This window comes from Hippoglossus stenolepis, chromosome 2 (genome assembly GCF_022539355.2).
Source record: "Hippoglossus stenolepis isolate QCI-W04-F060 chromosome 2, HSTE1.2, whole genome shotgun sequence".
Taxonomy (NCBI): Eukaryota; Metazoa; Chordata; class Actinopteri; order Pleuronectiformes; family Pleuronectidae; genus Hippoglossus; species Hippoglossus stenolepis.
Genome location: NC_061484.1, coordinates 24,627,484 through 24,652,921, shown reverse-complemented (window position 1 = coordinate 24,652,921; position 25,438 = coordinate 24,627,484). Strand labels below are relative to the sequence as shown.

Genomic DNA, 25,438 nt, shown 5'->3' with positions numbered 1-25,438 from the left:
CTACTTTACTATATTGTTATTTTATATTATTATACATATTCTTCCTCTTCTTCTTTGTTCGATTTATTGGCGGGTAGCAGGTAACGTCAAGGAGCTTTACCACCATCTACTGTGTCTTCTTCTCTTCTGCTCCATTTTCATGTCATAACAATAAATGTACTTTTATAGCACCTTTTAAAACAGCTGTCACGAAGTGCTTTGAAAAGAGGAGAAGAAAACAACAAACGTCAAAGAGAAAAAGCTAACATTAAAAAGTAATCGCATAAGGGAAAGATAAAATAAATATGAAGAATAGCAAAAAAAAGTATGTAATGTGTAATATACATATACATATATCTTTCTTGTGTGCCGTAACATAAGCAGTATCTCCCACTTCTCGTTTTTCTTTGTTGAAAAAACTTGATCCACACCTTTTGCAAAAAACAAGTTAAAAATCTATTTCACTTTGCCGTGGACTGAATATATTTTCGAACCAGCAGGAAATAAGCGTCTGGAGTATTCCGAACATGTCTTCAAAAACACACTAAGAGCTGTAAAGCGATCCGCCGGGGCGCTCAAAGATTGGCTTGTATTTATCTTGGAGAAAATCTGTGACTCAGATATGTGACTTGAATTTAATCATTAGTGAAAGTCTCGAGTGCGGAAGAAAAAAACCCCTAAAAACCAAGATCACGTGATGGGCCCAAACACGAGAGTTCTTTACGCTCTGTCCTCCTCTGTTTGAAGATCACTTCATTCTGCTCCAAAGTGAGCAACCATTAGACCAACAGGGTTAAACCTAACTTCATCTCGTGCTAATCGGGCTTCATAAGACGCTCTGGATCTCCCTTCCACCGCCTGCCTTTATTTGAACGTAATCTATGCCTGCAGGCAGTGTTCACTGTAAAGTGCCGACTATTAATGGATAAAATAACCCTGAAATAAACCTAATCTGATTTCACTCCATTCACGGGGGTTTGAGGGGAAACATTCAGAATGGCTGAGGGCGCACGAGTGTCAGCATCAATCAATAACGTTCGCCCGGATGACAAATAACGTTTCTTTCAACTCAGGGCGATATCCTAACCAAGTTCCAGTCTGTGTTACCTTCTCCTGTAAAGGCAGCAGATCTGAGAGAAGCAGATGAGTCGAAGGAAATGCAGTGTGAAACGCCTCGGGCTGAATGAGAGCTAATGAAACCATGATGCGAACGCTACGTTGCATCTCAGCCAATTTCTTACACCACCACAGTCCAGCAGAGCAGGAAAGAAGAAAAAACACTACACCCCGGGAGGGAACATCACGTCTGCAGAATCATCACGTCTGCAGAATGAACCTGCGGTCTTTATCCCTCTTCATCCTCCACTCACTTTATTGAATTTTACAACTTTGCATCCACGTCGGATCCTCGTGTTCATTTTCTCTTTAATATATTTTTCATTTTTAAACCCGTTCTCTAATCCTGCCAATCTGTCTTTCCGGCTGGGTTAGTGTGTGTATCTGATCCATGTCATCTCACACCCGGTCTAATCAGGCCAGTTAGTCAAGTCCGTACTTTCCCAGCTTGCTCTCTCTGCCCCGGCGCCCACAGACTAGCCTGCAGCTGCAGCAGCACTTAGCATACGCCGCTAAATCACACACCGCTACGCTCCTGTCCCAGGGAATTAGTGTCAACCCCCGACCAATGGGACGGGATTACACTAACTTTCCCTGGAGTTAGCATCGGTGCTAAGACAACTAAGAGCCGTGCTGTGCCGTGCCACGTTTTCCCGAAGCCTCGCCCCGGTAACCGAGCGTTTCTGCTGTATTTGCATTTGTCCCCAAAACCATATCTGCTGACTCCTGTGATTAGCGTCCAAAAGACGTCACGAGGGATAATTGCTTCCCCTTGTGTTAGCACTTATGCAGATATTTCCATGATACTGAAAAATGAAGGATCTAAATAATGCAATAATATTCAGCAGGCATAATTAGCTGTTTTCCTGCCAACACTGAATGTTCACTCGTTATAAAAAGGTGAGTTTTTTTTTTTTTAATAACCACTTCACTGCGATACAGACACAGACGCCACTGAGCGAAGCTTTTGTTCGTTTGTCCTCATTCAAACATGTTTCCTGAATTGTACAAATTTGCCTCCGAGCAGAAAATTAGTCTTGTCCAAAAGAGTTTGGTTGTTCTCGGGCTCAAGTTAAATCCGGATCTGTGAAAAATGATATCTCTGTCAACGCTCGAAACAACACACCCGGTGCTTTAATGGGAGCTGGCATTAAGAGGCCCTCGAGCGGCTCCAGTGACAATGAATCAGAGGACATCTTTGTTGCATGCTGTAACGCAACCCTGAGTGATTTTCCTCACGTGAGCACATTTTTTGGTTCAACAATGTTAGCCCTAACGCCTATTAAATAAAGCTCATGTGGGTGTAATTGCTTAAATCCATCCCTCCACAATTTCCTTCTCTCCTTCATCGCCAGTGAAGCAGCTCCGCACACAGTGTCTCTAGATGACAACACAAATTAGGCTCCTGGTTATGTGGGCCTTGTTTCCCCAAATATCTTAAAGCGACACTCCACCCCAAAAGTCTGTCTTTGCAGGCACGCGATGAGGATGCAGGAAGTTCGTCTGCTCTTAGAGGGAATTTAAATTGATTCAAAACAACTTCATTTTAAGTTTATCATAATCAAGTCAATCGTTGCTTTGTCTGAAGTGGCTTATTATGCAAATGCATGTGGGTGGAGTTTCACTTGAAGACTATAATTGTACCGTGATTGTGCAGGACTTCTATTTTTGTGGGGTGTTTTTAACAAGTAACCACCTGCAACATATTTATTTGTACAATTAGCTCGTTTCTCCCCCATTTTAATTTAATTTATTTTGCACCAATACTGTGTTATTTTCCTTATAATATTATCTTTGCACAATAGTCAGGTGTTCAATGCAAGAAGTAAACGTTAAATGAGACAATTACTTTTAAAGCATCTCTGGACGCTGATTGAATCCTTCAAAAACACCAATTTAGAGTTTTAAACAAACTGCCCTTCACTCAACATTAGATGTGTTTACATGGATATTATATATTCCCATATTAACCCTATTATATATTAAGATAAGTCACTGCATTGTTTGATCATCTCAACCTTACGAAGGTCATTCTCTGGATAAGCAATAATGGAATTATGACCCGTGGAGTATTTCAGCCTTAGTTGCATTATGTCGACGTCTTTATCACATTATAACGTCCTAATGGAGTTTCCCCAGCATTTTGGAGGAGTTGAACCTTTTGCTAAATTTTGAAAACACTCAAAAGGGTAAACGCTAACATCGTACATTAGTGGGGACATCGGATGTGTGATGTAATGTACGTAATCTTAACGTGAGTCAGAATCCGACTGTGCTCTGTGACATGTAAACAGGAATATGAATGGAATACGGGCAGCTGTGGCTCAGGGGGTAGAGAGGGTCGTCCACTCAGAAGTCACTGATTCGATCCCCTGGCTCCACAGACGGCTGCGCTGACACTGTGTAAATGGTGTGTGACAGAATAAGCTACTTGTACTGTAAAGAGCTTTGAGTGGTCGAGACGGCTTCATTTACAAATCAAAATAATAATTATGTCTTACTCAGACCAAGGTCGATAGTCGGGTTATTGGCGTCCATGAGAATATAGTCATTCATGTTATAGAAGAACTTGAGAAATGCTGTTGCTCAACCTGGAAACACTTGGCTCAGATTGCCTGTAGAGGTCATTACTACTTAATCTTGAGTCATTAACATCAGATGAACGAACCTAGGCCTGTTGCATTATCCGAGATAACACCTCTCTGCAGTCTCAGGGCTGAATAATGTAGAGCGTCATCATCATTTCCAGTGTGCAGTGCTACAGTCACTGGGGCAGCACAGGATATCAGCAGCCGAGCAAGAAGAATGTCTTATCACCCAGTTTTCTACAGTTTCTATCGGCAGTATAAAGTTTTTTTTTACCCCATCATCAAACGATATATTTCTCCAACTTTGGTTTGTTAATGTCCACTTTCCTCCAATTCCTAACTCTGAGTGCCGGGCCCAGATTTATGTACATATTTGCGCCGGCAATCTGCATGAAATTACCGTCTGATTTACCAAAGCAGTTGCTAATTATCAGTAACTGGGGCTGTGGTTTATGTTTATTCTGCATATGAACAAGATCTCAAAAAAAGACACAGTCGAGTGGTGAAACTGGGGATGTGTGTGCGATGGGGTAATAAGGATTCATCAAGACCAGAAGGATTTAATAGAAATGTAGTGATGCTGAAATAAAAACATCCATTAAATGAAATTTAAACTTTCTAAGCATGTATTAAGCTCCTGATTAACCTCTAACTGAATCTAACTTTGATATTTTACGTTTCTGTTGCTGTGAAATATTCGCAATGTTGAGAAAACAAGCATCTCAGCTGAAAGTCAGGAGTTTAATCCCCGTAATGAATTTGCTCAAGTTCACCTTTGAAGTTAAATGACCACAAAAACCAAAACTCTCCTCCGTCTTTGTTTATTTAGGAAAATGCCGCAATGTTGTTGTTTTTTTTCCACTGTAACTTTCCTTTCTAAGAAACTGTCACTCTCAACTTCTAAATAATTCATCGCTGTGCCCCGAGACATCTTTCCGTTGTTATGGTAATGTCTTCCGAAAGCTGCGTTTTTTAATTTTTAGTCTTCAACCTCCCTGTAATGTACGGTTTTCAGATCTGAAAATCCGTGTTGTAAAACTAACCCAGGGTGAGTCTTAATAAATGCGAGGGAACGTGCCATCGACCGCGTCTATCAAACCTCCTGCTGTCATCTGCGCATTCCCCCTTTAAGTGCTAAACACATGAAGAGGAGGATTCCACTGATCAAGCTGTGCCTCAGATGACAGAAACCGAAAAACTTCCAAGCCGGTGCGCCTGTTTGATGAATAACATCGGCATCAAGTGAATCTTCTGTTGTGTTTGTTGCAGAACAAAAGCTACAAAAGCTAGCAGCCGGTGCATAATACCTGTTTGATGCTCGTACACACGCACGATCCGCAAGGCGTATATACACCATATATGAATAAATTGAAAAATGGGTTTTCCTGTTTGAATTGATTAAATGATAATTTGAATCATTATAAGTTTCATTACAAGTTTTTAAAATGTATAATTAGTTTTTCAGATATACGTTCATCAATTGGAATTGCAGTCAGTAGAGCGTAAACCTCGGCCAAGACCCAACAGTGGCTGTAAAGTTAGAACTAGTCTTAGTACACTTTGGTGGTAGTTACAGGTTGTTACTATACAGTGGCTGAGAAAAAGCCTTCAGCCTTATGAACTTCATTAGATTCAGATTTGAATTTGGATCTGCACGAAATGCACACACTTGTTAAAAAACCTACCCCCCTAAATATGTCTGAATTTTAAGACATATTTAGGGGGGTAGGTTCTTGGAGAAATCAAGGAAAATGTTGAAAAATTAACTCTTGCAATTAAGAAATTAAGAAAGAAATTCCTGGGAACATCCTGAATCCACACCAAAACATTCTTCCACGAAGTTTCATAGTTAAGAAAAGATTTCTTTGTAATACTGCTAAATATCAAGTAAAAACACCAAATTACAAACATTCAGATCATGTCTAAGAAAAGGCAAAACGCCCTGGCTCCCAAAGGAAGTGAAAAACCTCCTGGACCGACCCTGTGATCTTTACCACATTCTTCCACCAAGTTTCACAGTTTTAATCCAAGTAGTTTCTGCGTAATCCTGCGAACAAACACTGGCTGATGAGAACTGAACCTCACTGGTGAAGGAAACAGCTCCGAGTCGTAGAGAGCACTGAGTTGAAGAAGAGACGTTGCTTCCCCCCACTTGTAGTGTGTCTCGTTTTAGAGGAGTTCATTGTGATGTTTGCTGGTAGAGATTCGTCGTTTACAGAAGTTAAAAGAAGAGTCCACCACCCACCTTTATTGTTTCTAAGTTTTATTTGGCTGCGACGGAGCCGCGAGAAGCTCGCCAAGCTCCGTCACATCACCAGGCCGCCTGTGCTAGGTTGTGTCTCAGCTGGGTAAAGAGAGTGAAAACACATTGCAGATGGTGGTGTGACGTCTTTACGGACATATTGAATTAAATGTAGAAAGTGTTGAAACCTTGTTAAAAAACTGTTTGCTTGTTTTCTGTGTATTTCAAAGTTGTAAGTGTATATCGACTTTACTTGCTCTGTGTCAAACCTCTGGTCACATCTGTTTTATTTAACACGTGTAGAAATAGAGAACAAGACGTTGCTGTTTAACAAGCGGACAGCTCTACACACTGGAGGGATTTATTGATCCGGTATTACTTCAACAATGTGGTTTATACCCTTATAGAAACCTTGAAACTTGAACTAGCACCAGACAGACTGGTCAGACTCCCCCTTAGGCTGAGAGCTGCGAGCCACGCTGGCAGGTGTCAGTTCTCAGCACTTCTCCGGCCTCCGGGAGAGTCCGATCGCGTCATATTCAATTAAATACAGGGTTTTACTTGGAAAAGGCTTCCGGCAAGTATGTCAAGAGGGTATGAAAAGATTAGGAAGTGGTTCCTTATAACAGGATTTGGAGATCAGGTTATTTTTTGCTTTTCTTTTATTCTCACCGACATGAAACGATAGATTTTATGGGCGTTTATGATCATATTCGCTGAAACACCGTATTGATTGTTTGTTATTATGGTGATTTCTTTTTAATGCTTCAGCTCGTGTTCTGTAATGTTCCTTAATGGCGGCCGCTGAAGGTCTCGTCTCCGTCTTCATGGAGGTTGGTGAACTGTGTAAGCACCTGGGACAATGATGGAAATAGCTGCAGGACTTAATGTCTCCGTCGCTAACACACTCTGACATGTTGTAGTTTATTAATGTAGGAGAGGACTGACAATAACTCAGACCAGATATATCTGATCTGGAGTCAAAGGATGCAAACGTATTTTGCAACATGACACGGGGAAGCTTTTATCTTTACTTTAAGCTGAATATTTAGATGTAGACATTGCAAACGGTCTCTGCAGTGCCTGATAAACAAATACAGCCCACCCCACAATTATTCAAAACCAAACACACACATCATTTTACCTCTATTACAAAAAACAACACAAAAGAATGGTGTAAAATTTCATGCAAATGCAGTGCATCACCTTTAATGAATCTTAATACACATGCACTTTCACATAATATGCTTAAATGTGCGTCTTCCTGACCTGGAAGCACCGAGGGTTTATATTTTTCACAAAGATTGCTCTGCATTTACTAAGGCACAGTGTTTGTATCATTATCCACCCACCCAGACACTGAACTGCGAAAACACAATTTCTCTTGTTGTTGTTGTCTTGATTCGACAAGCGGCGTATGCAGAAAAGGTCTCGTTTGAAATATTACATTTTTATTTGTTTAACATTGATGTAAGTTCCAAGTCTCTCTCTCTGCTTGTCCTCGATAAAAAAAAAAAAAACCCGCCTGCCTGCTCCCTGCTCCCCTAGACACTCTTTTAACAGCCCAACAGCCTTTTTCCACATCAAAATTTCAGCAATGCAGAGAAATGTGTGTACATGTGTCGGAGGGGGACACACTTTCGGCCAATTCTGTCTTTTCTGTTTTTTTTGGCATCTCGTGGTACGTGCGGGAACCAGGGGAACAGAAAATGTCCGCAAGAGTTCTGTCATTCATATTTCATCGGTAATAAATATGAATAAACAAGGACAATGCCAAACACAAGAAAGGACGCACTCCCTCATTCATTGGTGGGGAGGCTGCTGCACTGTGCATCTTTGTTTCCATGTGTTTGACTTTGAGGCTATTTGCAGCGAGATGTAAAGAATCCACCCCCGTGCAGGCGAAGGCCGAGGGTGGGGCAGGAAAAGGTGAAAGAAGAGGAATAAATGTAAAGTTATTATGAAGCCGAGCCAAAGCTGTAAGCCTCTGAGACAGGAGAGTTCTGACCTTGGGGAAGATGGAGTGAGGCCATATTGTGAGGCGGTTTGTTAGGCTTCATATATTTTCCATTTAAATTGAACTTCATTGTATTTAGGGTGTGGAGGAGGAATAGTAGTGAAGCCTGGGGAGTGAATATTTGAAATAATGATATAACCTCACGGATACGCTCTAGTCACATAACTCACACTCGGTTTGGTGCAGTTTGAAGCGTTTGTTTGTTTACGTAAGGAACTTTCAGAATAAATTCATATTAATCAAACATTTGTACGTGAAAAGTGTAAAAGTAGGTTTCAAGAGTATGGCACAGCATGAGATGAGGCCATCCTTATGAATATACCATGTGATTTTTCTGGCTTTTAATTATTGAAAGGACCTGAAACATTTAAATGACACAGGATGGTTGTAGACAATCACTAGTAAGCCTTGTTAGACAGTCTGATGTCATGATGGAATAAATCCCCCCCTTCAATTTTTAACCAAAAACTGAATTTCCACTCATTTTCATGCATGACAAGTGCACCAATCTCTCCAACGATCCATTATTGATGCGAGAAGAGACATTTATTAAATCGACCAATTTTTTTCCTCACAAAGACTAAATATTGATGTAATAAGTTGAAGAAATAAAGTCTCATATCTGATTTCGCAAAGGAGAGATTTTTTAACTTTTCACAGTGAAACAGCGTCTGTGAAGTTGCTCTTTTCCTCTTTCATGTTCTTCCCCTGAAGCCCTTTTCAAACAGGCACATTATCATGTAAATGTGCTGCCGGGGTTCACACGTCAGTCTGTTCGAGGCAACACCTGAAACACTTTGGAACAGCAGCTCTTCATGGAATAAAATCTTAAAGATATAAACTCTATATCGGATATATCAAAGAGATAGATATCAAAACATAAACACACTGATTATAGATGTCTTACACCTCAAAGGATGGAAGAAACCAAAAATGTTAAACCAGAATAATCAGACCTGACATCTCACTCCTGGCAATTTTCTAACAACTCCTAATTTTAATAAAGATTGATGTGATATCTCATCGGTATTCTCAGTTTTCACAATGCGCCCATCATGTTTAAGTGAACAATACATAGCCACTAGGGGCGGGGGGGTCTATCAATCAAAACAATAACAAAAGACCTCGTCTGAAGCAGCGTGGGATTATGGGAGTTTTTGTCTTAACCATCATTGCCAATGAAAATCTACATGAAATGTCAAGTTCACTGATGAAGTAAATACATTAAAGCTTTATTCGGTGGAACTAAAATAATTGGCCAGGCAGTTTATCCTTTGTCCTACACCGAAGTTATAACTAGGACGAGTAAAGTCGTGGGTAAATCAACTATTACGCAATTAAAAGATGGAAAAAAAAAGTGGATTCATCTGTATATTGTTGGAAACATTTTGGATAATGTAAGTACACACAAGTCAACAACATATATAACATAATTTAAGATGTTTTTAGATGTTTTAATCAAGATGTGTTGAATATTATATATTTAAATAAAGCCATATATATAAGATTCACATAAGAAGACCAATTGTATGTTTAACATCCATTAAGGCCGTCGCTTCAACAACATACAATGTCATTTACTGGTTTTAGATATGATAAGTAGTATTCCAAACATTTGCCTTTTCTCTTACTTTTATCGGGCAGTGGGAGCAGATTAAAGAAACTGTATTATTATCTTACATAATGTCACTATGAAATTTTAAGTGACTTAGTTTTGGGGTCAGCGCGTACATTTCAAAAGCCGCCAACATGCCATCTACCCTTGATTATTCATCTCTGGGCGCCAGTGTCTGGTCAAAATATGCTTTTGAAGTGTTGTGTCATTGCCATTAAAAGCTGCACTTGGCAGGAAGAGAGGGACGCTTCAGATGTTCGTCACCAAGTGCCCCGTCTGGCTGAGACGGGACTTGTCACCCGAGTCGACGGGAGCATTGCCGTATACCTGGAGTTATATATTTTGTATGATCTGCAGATGTTTTATGAATATTTTTGGCCTCTTGCTGCCTGGCAGACTTCTCAACGAGATCATTTAGAGAAGAAAAAGATTGAAGCCCGGCCAGACACTGACTCAGTAAATCATGCGGTGATCGAGGTTGAAATCTGGTGCATTTGGGTCCATGTTGAAAATTTCCTGGCAGATTGCAGAAGCATTTCATTTGATGAAGCCTAAAAAAAAATTACATTGACAAGATTAACAAGCTACAATGTTTGCTGGTATGTGTCAAGTTGTTTAATATTCCAGATAATCACAGGCTCATTATTTCAGACTCATTTCATGTTATTTATAGTTTTCAGGATTGTCATGCTCCATAGTTATTGATTATCGTGTTATATTTCAGGGGATTTATTGGTATGCAAATGTCTTTAAAAGTGTGAAACCAGCTACACAGATTGTAGGTTTATGAGTTTAATTTATTAATTTATAACAATCATTGTGAATCTCCAGGATGTTCTCATCCTCCGAAAATCTGTGCACTGGGATGCGAGTATGAAAATGTGCTTCATCGCCACTGTGCATCATTAAAATTTATGCCTGGGCTTTATATTAAAAAATGCATTACAGATTTACTGGTTAATCTACAATTAGATAATTACAGAACTAATCATTATTATATAGCACTTTCCAGACCACAGTTACACTGTGTGTCTCAAACAGATTAATAACCCGCAACAAAATTTAAAAAAAAGAAATCAACAGCAGAATCGATAAAAGCAGAGTCAGTGCCGGAGGAAGTCTCCCAGGTGCCGTGTTTGTACAAACTAGAGACAGGACAGAGAGCTTTGACTGAGCTGAAGAACACAATTCCAGCACGTCTAAATGAGAAGAGATTAAAGTGTGGTTGACTTTCACCGGATCAATAATGTATAAAACAGCTTAATTTTGACAGCTTTTCTTTTCTGGAGAAAATAAGCTCAAACAGCTCGTCCCCCCCCGATGGGGAATTCATCATTTTCTCATGAACAAGCCCTTCAGTGTGCGCATCTGTACGTACACCGTTGGGCATCGATGTTTGTAGGTGGGGGAAGGTGTTTGCTTTTAACTCATTAAAGTATTGTATAATTAACCAAATTTGCATAAGGGAGTAACATTGCTTTCCGATCAGTGGCATGACAGTGAGGTAAAGACATGACACTGACACGAAAGACCCACAGATGTACAGAAGCAAACCGTAGCTGTCTAGCCACAGTGTACCTACGTATGTGTCAGTATGAACACGTAGCGTCTCGCAAACTGGCTCGTCCAACGAAACAAGGGGAGGAGTGCACGTTAACGTCTGCATTAGATATCTTATGAAGCGTAAATGCGCATGGGACATTTCGTACCTTCTTATTCTTAATTTTAACGAAATGGAACTGGAACCGGACATGTTTGTTGGCAACCTTCTCAAAATCACAGAATGGAAACAAGATGAAACTAAAAGAAATCTAACAAGAAACACACCAGCCCCAAAAGGGATATTTATATATATGTATATACGATATACAGATCGCAACTTTCAGTGGAACAAGAGTTAACATGTTCGTCGACCTTGATTTAGCTCCAAAAACATCGTCTTCCATTTAAAATAAATTTATTTTGACTGCAGCACTGAGCAGGTGGCCGTCAGGATCCTTGTTATTGGTGAGCGCAAGCTAGCAACATTTGAACATTTAACCTTCAATAGGTCCTTTGGTCAACAGCAAAGTTAAACGTGTGCTGGCTAACATTAAACTCACACTAGCTAACATGTTGTTTGGTTTATTGGCGCGTGGCAACCAGCGTCAAGGTCCATTACCGTAGCCAACATGTTCATGAACCTGTAACTCTAAGTCTTCAACTTACACAAGAAAAAGCTCAAAAAGAAAAATTGAAGCGGTTAGATTCACTCAAACATTGATTTTATTCAATCAATTTCACTGGCCCCACAATGCAGATGCTGGACAAAGGCAGAAAGGTACTGTTAAGATCATTTAATGAGAGGTAGGTTGCCAGGCAAACAGGCAAACAGGCAAACACAAAGAATACTCGAGGAGCACAAAGGAGCTGAGCTGAGGCACAAGGTAAGACTGGAGAGCTGAACAAACGAAAGAGGATAAAAAAGGGCACAGAGACTAAACACACAAGACAGACTAGGATAACTGGAAACAGCTGAAACACATCAGGGCGGATAGATGAACACAAAGGTGGGAAAATAGACAAAGACAGGAAGTCAAACATCCAAGATACAGACAAGGAAACAGATAATAAAATAAACTCTGGATAATAAAAGATCCAAAAAAGGCCCCAGACAGGCAGAATCTGACAATTTAGGCGATACAGTACGAGTGCTGACTTTACATCATTGCCATCGTTAGCACTGAGCACACAGTACCTGACTTCCTCCTTCACAACGTGGCTGCCGGCTCATCAAGAGAATTACGACGACTATTCTTTTCACACCCTCTTCCTGCCAGTGGAATGATGGTGTGACAGTAGAGTAGGATTGTGCAGCGCTGTAGTACCACTGCTTAAAGACAACCCAACTGTCCTAATGTGTGATCTCCTCTGGCAGAATAATGATTCACTGGAGAGAAAGCGTATTAATCATCTCAGTAACACATGGGGCTAATTGTGATGTAACATATGTACGACGTGAATTCATGGGAGTGGGAACCATCTTTCACGGAATCAGTGAGACCTCGTGCAATTATCCCCTTTTGGAGATGAGAATAAAAGTGGTTTAATATCACGGACACATTTATATGAGCGATTTGTTCGTCGTAGCCATGGAGAACTTGATCAAATTGGATTTAAAAAGCTCAAGAAAGTCTTAACTAGGACAGTGTTAAACCAGTCTGAACCACAACCTCTTGTCTGGGAAAGCATAAAATTGGAATATATGGGTTTTTGGGTGTTAAGTGGACCAAGAAGTCGAGACCAGTCTGGCCACACTCTCTCACACACTCACACACACACCTCCCTAAGCCTCTTTGTGAGCTTGGAGGAACCCCTCAGACTGACAATGTGCAAAAGGCATCATTTAAGGTAACAACTAAGCCTCCTAGGACGCTGGGAATGGTTCTCACTCTCAAAGCCACATGTTGTGCTTGATACTAATCAAGCTAATTCAAAAGCACAGTATTCGAATAGACTCAGTGGGGGAAAGTCCAAAATGAAACATCCACCATCTTAAAAGCCTGAAGCTTCCAACTGAAAGATGAACACTGACATCAAAGCCGAGCACATCTGTGTGCATCTTATCTGGAACAATGACCACTGACTACCAACATCAAGGCTGCGTTTCCAGCGCAGAGGTTTTAAAGCTGCACTAATCAACACTTGAACATTAATTATGGATCAAATTACCCAGTGAACCATAAAGGTGTTGCAGTTTCTCTCGGCTCTGTGGAGTCCTTTAGATTCTCGGTCATTGTTCTGGTTTTTCAAGTCTGCAAGTTTTTCTCAGTTGCTTTCATCAATCTCATTTCCAACATCAAAACAGGAGCAGATGTTTTAAGTGAAATAGCTCGAATAAACCCAACGTGTGACAGTTAGAGAACAGCTAACAAACGTAGTAAAGCATTCAAACTATTCACCTGTATATATATCTGTATATGGAAGGCTCCACTGTCCCCCAATGTAAATATTGTAAATTATATATAGTAGTACTCACTTTCCTGCACTTCCGGTTAGATACAAACTGCATTTCATTAGCGTTGTACTTGTACTCTGCACAATGACAATAAAGTTGAATCTAATCTAAAAACTACCATAGCACACAGTAGAGCATATAAAGCTACCAAAGCCCAACAGTCACCTAATGAAACCACATTTACATCCGCTAGATCTGGATTCGTTTTTGATCCGCACCAAATTACACACACTCAGATATCCGGGGAAATCAACGCCCTATTTCGCAACGTTAATGAAAGAGATGAAAAGTAAAATTCGAGGATCTGCACCTAAATTAAACGGGTTCTTTCTTGGCCCGTGTTCCATCCTTCAGCTAAGTTTCGTGGAAATCTGGTCAGTAGTTCTTGAGTCATCCTGTTGAATTCAAAATCAAATCAACTAAGAGACTGAACAGAGCGCAAACCTCTGCTAAGGCTGAACCTCCTTAAATCTCCTTAAAGTCTCCTTAAATCCAATCATGATTTTTTTACCGAGAGGAAATCAGTGAAAATATTTTAAAAAACACCTCGCAATCTAAAGAAAGTTATAAGTTCCACCCCTTGATCCTGATCTGCGCCAAAATCCAACAGGTTCCTGCAATTTGGACCCGTTCTACATCCTCCCCCCAAGTTTTGTGGAAACCCTTCCAGCAGTTTTTACATGATAACGCTGAAAAAACAAAGCAACCAACCAGCAAGCCGACAAACAAAGTGGTGAAAACATTGGCGAAGGTATTGAATTCCACTGTTGTTCCAGGCCTGAACGTGTAAATAAGCAATCGCTTGCTGACACATTTACCGAGACAACTTTACGAGGTGATAATTTGTCAGTGTTGTGTTTACAGCTTGTTACGTTACTGTCAAGTGGCCAAAAAAAAACTCAGTTGATGCAGCTTTAACAATTATTTATTAGACATGATCCCAAGTCCTAGTTCAGTTTGTTGTCAATATAACTTCAGTTGTTGTACACCTGCGTATGACATTGTTAGGAGGCGAGAGACAAGGACTACAGGTCTCAAGCAAACTCATGAATTACTCAACACCCATTTAACATCTATCTGGCATCTCCTGAATAAATAATGTTGTCAATAGCTTCATTCTGCTCGTTGAGAAAGTGAAAAGAGTATAAAAGAGTTTCCTTTACTCCCAGTTTACTGTACAGTGAATAATATCCTACAGGCAATATTCAGGGAGTCAGTGAATGGCCGACATCCTTCAAAACTCTATTCTGCAACATGTCACTTTGAAGGAAGGAACACAGCAACGTGAATTCAAAGCTATTTGTTTGAAAAATAAAAGGTTCAAAAGGCCATTTCATGGACTGGTCCCTGCATCTGTAACAGTGGTGTTAGGAGAGAGAGACTGTTGTGGCGGATTTATTGATGAAAATAGTAAAAGGTGGTTTCTGCTCTATTATGCTCGTCATGTCTCTAAACCCCCCCCCCGAAACCACCTCTCAAGCAGGATCAAGATTATCCTGATTTTCGGCATCTAAACTATCGTGCCTTCGAGCTGTGAAAAACACAGATACAAGTTTTGAGATTGATTAAAAGTCGGATTTGATTTCCTAAATCCAAATCCTAGCCTGAGCGATGAGAATTATTATTTCTCGCTTTTAAAAAAAAAAAACACCCCAATTTTCCGATTTATTCCAACAGGATTACGTAAATCCTATCAGTGAAGTTTTGGGAAAAGTGGGCTGGAACTGGATGAGACTTATCTGGAATCTGAAGCAGATGAAAACAATGAAGGTGCAGCTGTAAACATTCAGTCGCTTGCTCATGTGCATGTCAGACTATTGATGAAGTGTGAATGTTTGCTGCAGCTCGCACACACACACTGGGATGGAGTTACAGAAATCGTATATTTATGAATGTAGCCTCTTTTCATATCACTTCTACAATGAAATCTGCGGGGGGTTCACTTCAATACTCAGAATACGGGCTCTCGTGTTTTTTACTGTACGAAAACGGTCAAATTCACACATTCAAAACATCGACTTCATTCTAAAAATACCAGTTCAAAAGCCTAAATTAGTCAAACCCTACTTAAAATCACTACGGCTGACTAACTCATTAAATGAGACCACCGACAGTGTTTTGATTAAATGATTAAACAGAGCACGTTCATAAGAGGCTTTTGGGGTTATTAACTTGTGTATGAGACGGCACCATCACATCAATATACAGAGGATCAGCAGGGGTCAAATGACTCGTTACCATATGTCAGTCAGTCCTTCACACTGGTAATTGCGAGGAACAGGGAAAATGAAAACAGTCATCAGGGCTCGTGTGAGCAGCATGTGACCTGTGATTGTACGTACGAAGGCGGCCGCTGTGAGGGCAGGGGCGTCACTTCTGTTTGTTTTTCTTTTTTTACATTCCTCTGACAGCGAGCAAGAAAAGGAGTTGGAATTCCACATGGAGAGTCAAACGTGGGCAAATCTTTTGCGCTGGATGCTCTCAAGACAAAACCATCTGACGCAGTGCAGCGCAGTGCATGGCAGCGGGTTTAATTGACTTTAAAGAAAGCACCCGCTCGGCAGATGACGGCTAAAGGCCACGCCACGGGCTCGGTGGCTGCACGTGGTGTGGTTTGGCTTAACGCTCCAGGCAGAGCCTCCTCACTGAAAAACCTTTTTTTATTTCCTGTTGTTTAGTTTTTTTCCAAACATGGAGTCTGTCAACTTCTTGGATAGCGAGCTCCAAACGAAAAAACACACAGCGCAGATTAGGGAATTATTCGCCGTAGCTCTTATCGCGGGATACGTCAATAACTCCGTCAGGACAAGTACGAGCTACAACACAGGGCAGGAAGGTGCAAATTCCACCCACAGGGTCTTTGGCTGTTCCCTTAACTATTCCTCATAAGCTGCAGGTTGAAATCTTGCGTGTTTATTCCTAAAAATCCGGTATTTGTTCATGGAAATGGAGGCAAAGAAGAAAAGAAGAGGATATGAGGAATCTTATTCTTGTGTGTGTGACTGAAATAATTTCAACTGAGCTACACAAGTGAACACGTCTAGTTCTGGAAAAATAAATACCTGAAAACATTACAGCTCAGCAATTACATGTTTTAATTCATTTTGATTGTAGCTATTTTGCTGAAGAGCTGTTGTAACAGTGATTTCTAAATCAGGGGCCATAAAGGGGCCACAACTTACACACAGGCTGCAACTACATGTCCAACATCCACGCACATTTAAGTCATTCCGTGTTTACTGTTAGCTTAGAAAATACAAAAATGTAATAATATTGTTAGTATTAAAAAAACAGACTACTGGCAGGACAGGGGACTTCAGGGACCAATCGGATTGTTGCTGGGGCCAGTGCCCCCCCTGGCCTCACCCCTAGATCTGCCCCTGTGTTATAATTGCGATACTTTTGGATCACAGTAAAAAAAACTCTCCGTGTATCTTTCATTAAAATATTGAGACTTCTGCCCGATTGCTCTCTGAACCTTTCCCCCCAGCCTGCAGGCATATCTAGATTTTGGGCTAATTGTGGGGCTGCAGCCAAAGGAACGTCATGCACGCTATTAAAAACCAAAGCACTGCCCAAGACGTGACACGGCGCAGCGTGGGCGCTCACCTTTTGATGCCCTTTCTCAGCAAGAAACCACTTTTCAAAAAATGTTTCTACAGGGGGGAAAAAAATGAATTTAGCACAGCGGTGGGAGAAGAAATCTTTTAGATCTACCCTACAAAACAGGATGTTAATGTCGGTGATGTGAATATCAACCGGTTTCACTTAGGTGCCATCAGAAATAATCCCGAGAGGGCCATCCTGTTAAAGGCAGCGCAACATGATGGCAACAACACATTTGAAGTCGGGGATTAAATAGCTTTACCTGCAGAGAAAGCAGAGCAGAGTTTCATTTCAGACGAGCCGCTCCGAAACGATGAGTTCTGATCTACGGTGCCAACAGTGGAGCTGGTTCGCTGAGCAGCTCGCTGAGATGCATCTCGACACATAATTTCATGCTGGAGTCCAAAAAAATGGGACTCAGAATATTGTATCTATCGCACCGCTGAGAATTTTCACATTTTCGTGCTTTTGCTGGTTAGCTTTTGTTGGTGTAGTTGTTTAACAGGAGATGGTTGGAGATGAGAACGTGTGTGGAGCAGCCGAGCTGCAGGGGGAAACGCTCTCTGGGCTGAGAACAACAACAAACAAGAAGGTGAACCGAAAAAGTGGGCCTGTACTTTGAAGGTTTAAAAAGGTTTTATGACATCACACCCAGAATTCCTTGCAGCCTTTGCACAAGATATTTATATTAATGAAGATAGCAACAGCTCCAGACACTCACTGCTCCCCACTCTACTGCGTTTATGCCCTACAGAGTTGATCTCTTTTTGTGTCATCCCACTATTCAAGAAAATAGGCTACTGCTGAGCACATCATCAGTCTCCCTCCCCGGTTCTCGACTACACCACAATGAGTCTGGTATGGCGTGAACGATAATTTGCCAGAAATGATCACGATGGAAGCAACACACACACACACACACACACACACACACACACACACACACAATACTCAGCATGTAGAAATGAGGGCACCGCTCCGCAACCTGGGATAATTAGTCTGATGGAGACTTATGGGATTATGGGTTCTTTATTCGGTCATATATCCTGCTCCGATAAGTCAGACTCTTATAGTTGCCCCTGGTGTAGCATCTTGCATGTGTTGCATGTGTGTGTCATGTGTGTGTGCACGTGTGTGCGATGGCTTCTTCGTCCCTGAGAGGAGGAGAAGACACTTGGTGTGTCAGACTTGGCACGGGCAGCGGGAGGAAAACGGAAAAGAAAATGTGTTTCTACAACGTGACTGCATTCAGAGCCTGAAAACCGTAATTTGAGATATGAATTCATTACAGGGCCTCTCTCTCTCTCTCTCTCTCTCTCTCTCTCTCTCTCTCTCTCTCTCTCTCATCAGCAGCAGGGGAAGAATGTGATGCAACAGCGCCGCTTAGCGTCGCACGGTAGCACCATGTCTGAGCCGCTCTGAGACTCTGACTGCGCGTCCTCCTCATCCTCCTCCTCCTCCTCTTCTTCCTCCTCCTCCCCACCCCCCCCTGATCTCCGTCACCAGTCGCGGTCCTTACCTTCGGTGTCACAAAGCGCGGCAGCTGCGGGTTTGCGGTGGCGGGGGTTTTGCGCCTTCTTCTGCGGAGTCCGTGCGAGAACGAATGCTGCGCTCTGGTGCCGCGGTGCGTGCGCCCGTGCGCGCAGCCACCGTGACCTGTCCGCTGCTCACTGGCATTTCTGTTCCTTCTCACTGCGTCAATGAAACCAGAGGAAAAGTGTTCAAACTTGATCTGCAACACAAGGAGACACACAAGCGAGCCCGTTAGTGGGTTCGGCCGCGACGCAGCTCGGCCAAAAGGCGCAGACTTGTTGAATTCGAGGACGCGCGTCTTACACAGGCTGATGCCCAGTGTGGTTATATTCCTCATTAAAACTGTGTGTGTGTGTGTGTGTGTGTGTGTGTGTGTGTGTGTGTGTGTGTGTGTGTGTGTGTGTGTGTGTGTGTGTGTGTGTGTCCCCCTCTTTTATGGAGATGCACGGGTTTATTGGATGGAGAGCGTGCGTCATGAAAACACAAGTTAAAACCTTGGAATGGCACCGCGAGTAAGATAAATTAGTAGGTAGGATATTCTCTGTTTGTGTGTGTGTGTGTGTGTCAGAGAGAGAGAGGAGGGAGGGAGAGAGTGAGTGTGTGTGTTGTGTGTGTGAGAGGGAGAGAGAGAGAGAGGAGCGTTGAAAACAGCCTGTGGCTCCCGGTGAATATTCCCCTCACGCTCCTCTCCCCGGTACCGGACTCGTGTATGTAGGACATGCAGCAGGTTGTGTGTCGGGGACTCGGACGCGCGGTGGAACACAAACCTGCCGCCACTGCTCCACTTTGAGAGGAGTGCGCGCGTGTGTGTGTGCGTGCGTGTGGCGCGCGGGAGGAGAGGAGTTCAAGTGAATAAAAATAAAAAAACCACCGATGTCACCACGACTGAAATAACTCACCCCATTCCCGTGACACATCTCTCCAGGCGGCCAGGTGGAGATGACATTGCAGCCTGTTACTCCATTCGGGTGCCCTCGGCCGGGGAGGAGTGGGAGTCACATACCACTCTCCTCCGTCAGATTAATCCATCCATCCAATCCACCCCCCCTCCCAAAAAAAATTACAGGGAAAGACAACACACCAGCAGCACCAGCAGCAGCAGCACACGGATAAATCCACCTGTCTGCCCCCCCCGAAGAGCTCCCCCTCCACCGGCAGCACCAGCAGCAGCAGAGGCACCTCTCCCCCGGTGGATAGGTAAGAGTATTCCTCCCGGTGAAGCTGTCAAACACCGTCCGTTGAGCGATGGAGACAGAGACAAGAAGAATGGGGGGGGTAAAGAAATAAAAAATTAAAAAATCCCGTAGCCTTGCGCTGAGGGTGGGTGGGGGATCAGTGCGATTCTAGAATCCAGAGGAACCGTGGGTTCGGATTCTCCAGCGGCAGCAGCCCCGCGCGTTCCGCAGTGAGCTGGGCTCGTGGACAGGTCCGCGCGCCTCCTCCTCCTCCTCCTCCTCCTCCTCTTCTTCTCCTGCCCTCCTCCTCCTCTTCCTCGCGGATTCTTAGAGACCGAAGGGGGGATTCCGTCACAAATAACACACGCACATACATCAACACACACTCCCTCTCTCTCCTCTCTCTCCTCTCTCTCTCTCTATCCTCACTCGCGCCGTCCTCCCCGACGCGCACTGAGCTCCGCGCTTCCCCCTCAAAAAAAATAACCAGAAACAATCGGGAACAAGTTTAAACGCAGGTCGAGTTGTTGTTTTGTGTGTGTGAGTGTGTGTTTGTGTGTGTGTGTGTGTGTCGGTGATGCTCCGGTTAGACCGAGCGGCTGCCCCGGTGCAGGCAGAGGAATCAGGAGAGATCCTCCAGCAGCAGCAGCCTCTTTACCCCGCAGCCCGCCCGCCCACGCCTCGCTGGCTGAAGGTACTCACACATCAGCCTGGTTAATTAAACATATGGGCACCGGGGCCTGAATGGGAGGAGAGGGTGGTGTCGGAGTGGGGGTGGTGGTGACAGGGGTGCAGACTTGTGTGACTTCATCCTGCCATTTAAAAAAAAATCTAAAAAGATTCAGTTGGAGGAAGGGTGCGCGCCATGTCTGTACCCTTCACCCCCTAGAAAAGGAAAAGCGACCCCCAACTTCACAGCTCGTTAGAAACTGACGTCTCCTCCTCGTCTGTCGCCGCCGGGGTTCCTCTGCGTCTCTGCGGGCGCGTCTCATCCAAAAAGAAAAAAGACGCATGAGAGAGGTAATGGCGCACAAAACCATCCGTCGGTTATGGCATCACCTGCCTGGTGCCATCTCGCCAAATAGGGAGACCGCGTGCGCGCTATTGTGCAAGCACCCCCCTCTCTCTCCCTATGTGTGTGTGTGTGTGTGAGAGAGATAGATCGTGAGTGTGTGTGTGTGTGTGTGTGTGTGACGACTGTCTCGGCGTCAAACAAGTCGCCGCGTCGCGCCTCCGCTCATCAGAGCCTCCGCTGCTGCGCACAACTGATAAAACATTTCAATATCCGCCTCAACTGCTGTAACCCAATCTACTGGTCCCCGCGCGTGCGCGCGCACACACACACACACACACACACACACACACACACACACACACACACACACACACACACACACACACAAACACACTTTCCCCCCCCCGAATTAAAACACTGGTCCCTTCGAAATTACTACTGCACCTAGACGATTTCTGCTGCTGCTGATGATGAGGATGAGGATGATGAGGATGATGAGGATGAGAAGGATGATGATGTGCCATATTCTCTCTGTCTGCACCAGAGTTTGTCAAAATCTACTTGGTCGGAGATAAGAGGAATTTTAGAGAATTACACAGCCTCAATTAAACATAATTAGCAGCTCAGGGGGTCCTCAGGGAGAGCTGACAACCCCCCCTCCCTCTGAGTGCTGCCTTGGAGTCCCACTGCAGACAGATGGTGGAGATGCTGCATGGGTCATGTAAGCATGGGGCCAGGGATCCACTAGGACCGGCTGTCAGGAGCATGAGTTGCACTCATAGGGCATTGTGAGCAGATCAGATGGCTTATTATTAAAAGAACATCACTATCGTCCTCCTCTTCTTCTTCTTCCTCCACCTCCTCCTCCTCCTCCTCCTCCTCATCCAGCCCTAGAATAAAAATCTTCACCTGTTGAGGTCCTCCATCCTCCTCCGTCAGAGCCCGAGCCTTCGAGGCTTTGAATAAAAGAAACAGACGATTGCATAACGTGGACATAAAAGAGAGGGAGAAGGACCACAGGAAGAGTGGATGATGGTCTACTTTTCTTTTGAGAGAAAGAAAAATTCCTGGGGTTCCAAATATAATAGCTCTGCCTTTTCTTTCATATACCGTCCCACCCACCCACCCGCCATCTCCTCCTGCTATCTACCCATTACAGGCATCCTGTTGGGACAAGTCGGACTCAGGACACCCTATTGGGAACCGAGGAGAGCGCTGTGCGACGCCATTATCGGTGGCTTTTTACTTTTAGTCTGTTAACCAAAAATTAACCCCGGTAAGAGTATGCTAAGCTTCTCTTATTCTATATTTAAACATTAAGCTGTTGCCAAGGAAATAAAATCATATGTTCATGCGTGCGGGCCACCACAAATACGATTTTAAAAGCCGTCCTTTTTGCTGAGTATAATCTCATTCAAGGGTGTGCATGCCTGAAGACCTCCCTATAGTCATTTCAGGGACATGACCCTTTTCAGGATCCTGCGTGCACACAGACGTTAGAGTCTCCCATTCTCATTTAGTGTGATGCATTCAGCCCGTGCACACCAGCACAACACTCGCACTGTATATGGTGAGTCAGCCCCGTCCTGTCGGCAGACAGTTGTCGCTGTTTAAGCAGTGGGGTGGGGGTGGGGGAGTCCAAAGTGCTGGAATTGTCTGAACATATGTCCCTGTTATTTGAACTGTTTTATAACCGCCGGGCTCGGGCGTCATGCATCTTTCAGCAGCACAATGAAGCAAAGTTACCCAGGCATGAGACGACTCTGGACACAAAATCCGACTCGGAGCATCCGAACGCCCCGACGAGCCAATCGCACTTTACCTCTTCATTTCTGCTGTCTGATTAATTTTCACGAGGCCACTGCTAATAGCTCATTCAAGTGTGTGATTATGAAATATGAAAAACAAGGGAGAGCCATTATTGCCTTGTAGTGCGTCAGCAGCGTGCTGAAGATTCTGTTATTACTCTGTATAATTATTGAAGACAAAAGCTCACTTCACTTATGTTGTTTGCCTAATAGCCAAAGCCCAGTGCGCCAATATTCCTCGAATGAATCAGACGGAAGGAAGGAAGGAAGGAAGAGTCGAATTAAAGAAACTCCAAGTAAGAAACCAGCAGGCAGGCTCCCAAACAAACTAAAATAAATAAAAACATGAATAAATAGATAAATAAATTACAGGGAAAACGATTACACAAGGCCTCAAAAAAAAAAATGTTTGTATCCATGGTAACTGACTTCTTCAGAGTGTCACCACTTTTGTTACGGCACAACCTAAATACACCCGGCTTCTGTTTTGCAAAAAAAACAAAAAGGTGGCGGACTTATGCACGAGACCCCCCCCATTCATAAAGAAGTGGCCACGCTTACTTGCTGCTAAGACGCTGCCGCTCATTCACACGCTGATGTGCTGCAGCTCCGGTGATCACACGCTACCCGGCTGCAGCCATCTGCATGGAAGTGATTGAAAGCACACACTCTGCTAATTAGCTCCGCGGCTAACAAACAAACACAGTCCATAACAGACCTGCAACTGTCAACTTTGTTTAAAAATCTTTTTAGTAAAAAAAACACATTGTTTCCATGACAACAAGACCTGGTGGCACACTTTTATTGTTGTGTTTTTACTATTGAAATGCGAGTGTTTTTAAGAACAGCTTGTTTTGTTTTGCATTTACAGCAGTTTGTCCAGTTTTTAAAAATCCTCTTTCGCACCAGCTCACACTGGATCTTATCTGACAGTCATCGGCGCGCTGACTGACGGGCGACAACACAAAAGTGCGATGATTCACTCGCAATGTTTCTATGCAACTGGAAGTAAGCTGGTTGGTAAAGAAAGTAGGTGGGCTGCGTTCTGCCTAATTAGTGTGTGATGAGCTCAGAGGAGAGGCAAGCCCACAAAACACATTGCCGTCTTTTGTACTACCATCATGACTCTTCTTCAAGGGGTTCGCTTTTTTTTCTTCTTCTTCCTCCTCAGCCCGGTGCCAATGCCACAGCAAAGACATGCAGGCATTGTAGCTACAGTACTCGGCTTTATATAGACTCAGGAAATGAATCACTCCGTCAATAAATGGCAACAAAATAAAATATATATTCAGGGCTCTCTATCTGGAGCAGAACAGTGTGAAAGCTGGCATTTACTGAGATATATTCTCTCTCTATCTGGTTTGCATTTTTTTTTTCTTCTCCCCCCCCCCCCGTCTCTCCATCCCTCTCTCTCGCTCGGAACACTCCACCCTCTCTAGCTTTCTCGCCCACAGAGAGTGGGTGACCTGGAATGAGCTCTCCCACAGACGGCACTGCTTGCTGCTGCCAGACAGGGGCAGTGTGCTGTGCTTTGGATCTCTTGCGAGCTTTAGGATGATTCTAATCAATCTACCCTGGCGGCTTCCTCACGCCATTCAACTGCGCCTTTGTAAATCACCGGAGAGCTGATGGGTGATTGCTTCCTGTCACAGTGCCGATCAAAGTGAAAAGTTCATGGGTGCAGCAGCCAAATCAATTAACTTCGAGTGATGCACTGCTGTGTCCTCCTCACTTGGCTACATCAGCGATTATCCTTAGCTTGAAAAGGTCAGTCAATAATTTAATAATTAACTTTAAATTAATTGCAAGAGAGAGTTTATAAAGTTCTGAGGCTTTACTGAGACCTGTCTTCATGAAAATCCCCTGCCCTCACGTTCCCAACAGAGCCATGAACCATTAGATGAACTGAATCTGCATAAATACCAGAATCACTTTATTGATCCAGAGCTTTTGGTGTGGAGGTGGACGTGGGCAGGTTGTCTTACCTTTGGACAACAGACAGAAGTAATATAAGGATGGAAGACAAAAGTGAAGCCAAATTGTCTTCATAACCCCCTGGTGGCTGGCTGAAGTATAGATCATAAACCCTGCCTCCCCCATGTTAGTGGATGGGGCATGGAACAAAATAAAGCCCAATTTATGCTTCTGCGTCAAAGCTACGCCGTAGAAGTTTACCCTACACAGAGCTCTACGCCGTACCAATGTGCACCTCGCCAAAAATGTCACACATCGAGGTGATGCATTTCTGGCAGAGACAGAACCATTTTTGAATTGAGTTGAAGGAACAAATAAGGACGATATCTTTCTTTTCTTCGTTGCAGTTCTTCAAGAAAAAGTAATTGCTCTTCAAAATCTATCAACTCGATCCGCTTGGTAACATTCGTCACTGAAGTAAACAGAGAGTTTGAAAAAAGGCGGACCAGAAACCTGAAGAGACTCAACACCAGCATAGAAACTCTACCGCCGTTAGCGCTTCGGCGGAGTAATTGCAGCGCGACTCACACACACCTACGCACAACTATGAAAACTTGGCTCTGTGCACACGTACAGTGTAGCTTCTATGCAAAGGATGGATCAACCTTAAAAAGTTGCACATCTCATGTTAGGTCTCATCACACAAATATAAGTGTTCATGTTTCTGATAGGTTTGGGGTTTAATTTGTTATTTGATGATTGACGGCTCAGACTGACTTGCAATTGGGCAAGCAAGTGAATTGGCAGGAGTTCGATACCGTGGCTCCTTCCCA

The 25,438-nt window shown here is 43.3% G+C and overlaps 1 protein-coding gene across 1 annotated transcript in view; it reads right to left on the bottom strand.

The window, feature by feature from the left end:
* Nucleotides 1-19,995, bottom strand: part of grin2ab (glutamate receptor, ionotropic, N-methyl D-aspartate 2A, b) — a 99,568-nt gene extending 79,573 nt beyond the window's left edge. The window contains exons 1-2 of the mRNA XM_035146810.2: nt 19,593-19,995; nt 18,680-18,892 (exon numbers count right to left, since the gene is read on the bottom strand). Of these exons, the coding sequence (XP_035002701.2) occupies nt 18,680-18,892; nt 19,593-19,610 (231 nt within the window). The 5' untranslated portion in view covers nt 19,611-19,995. The remainder of the gene's footprint in view (nt 1-18,679; nt 18,893-19,592) is intronic.
* Nucleotides 19,996-25,438: the final 5,443 nt, after the last annotated feature.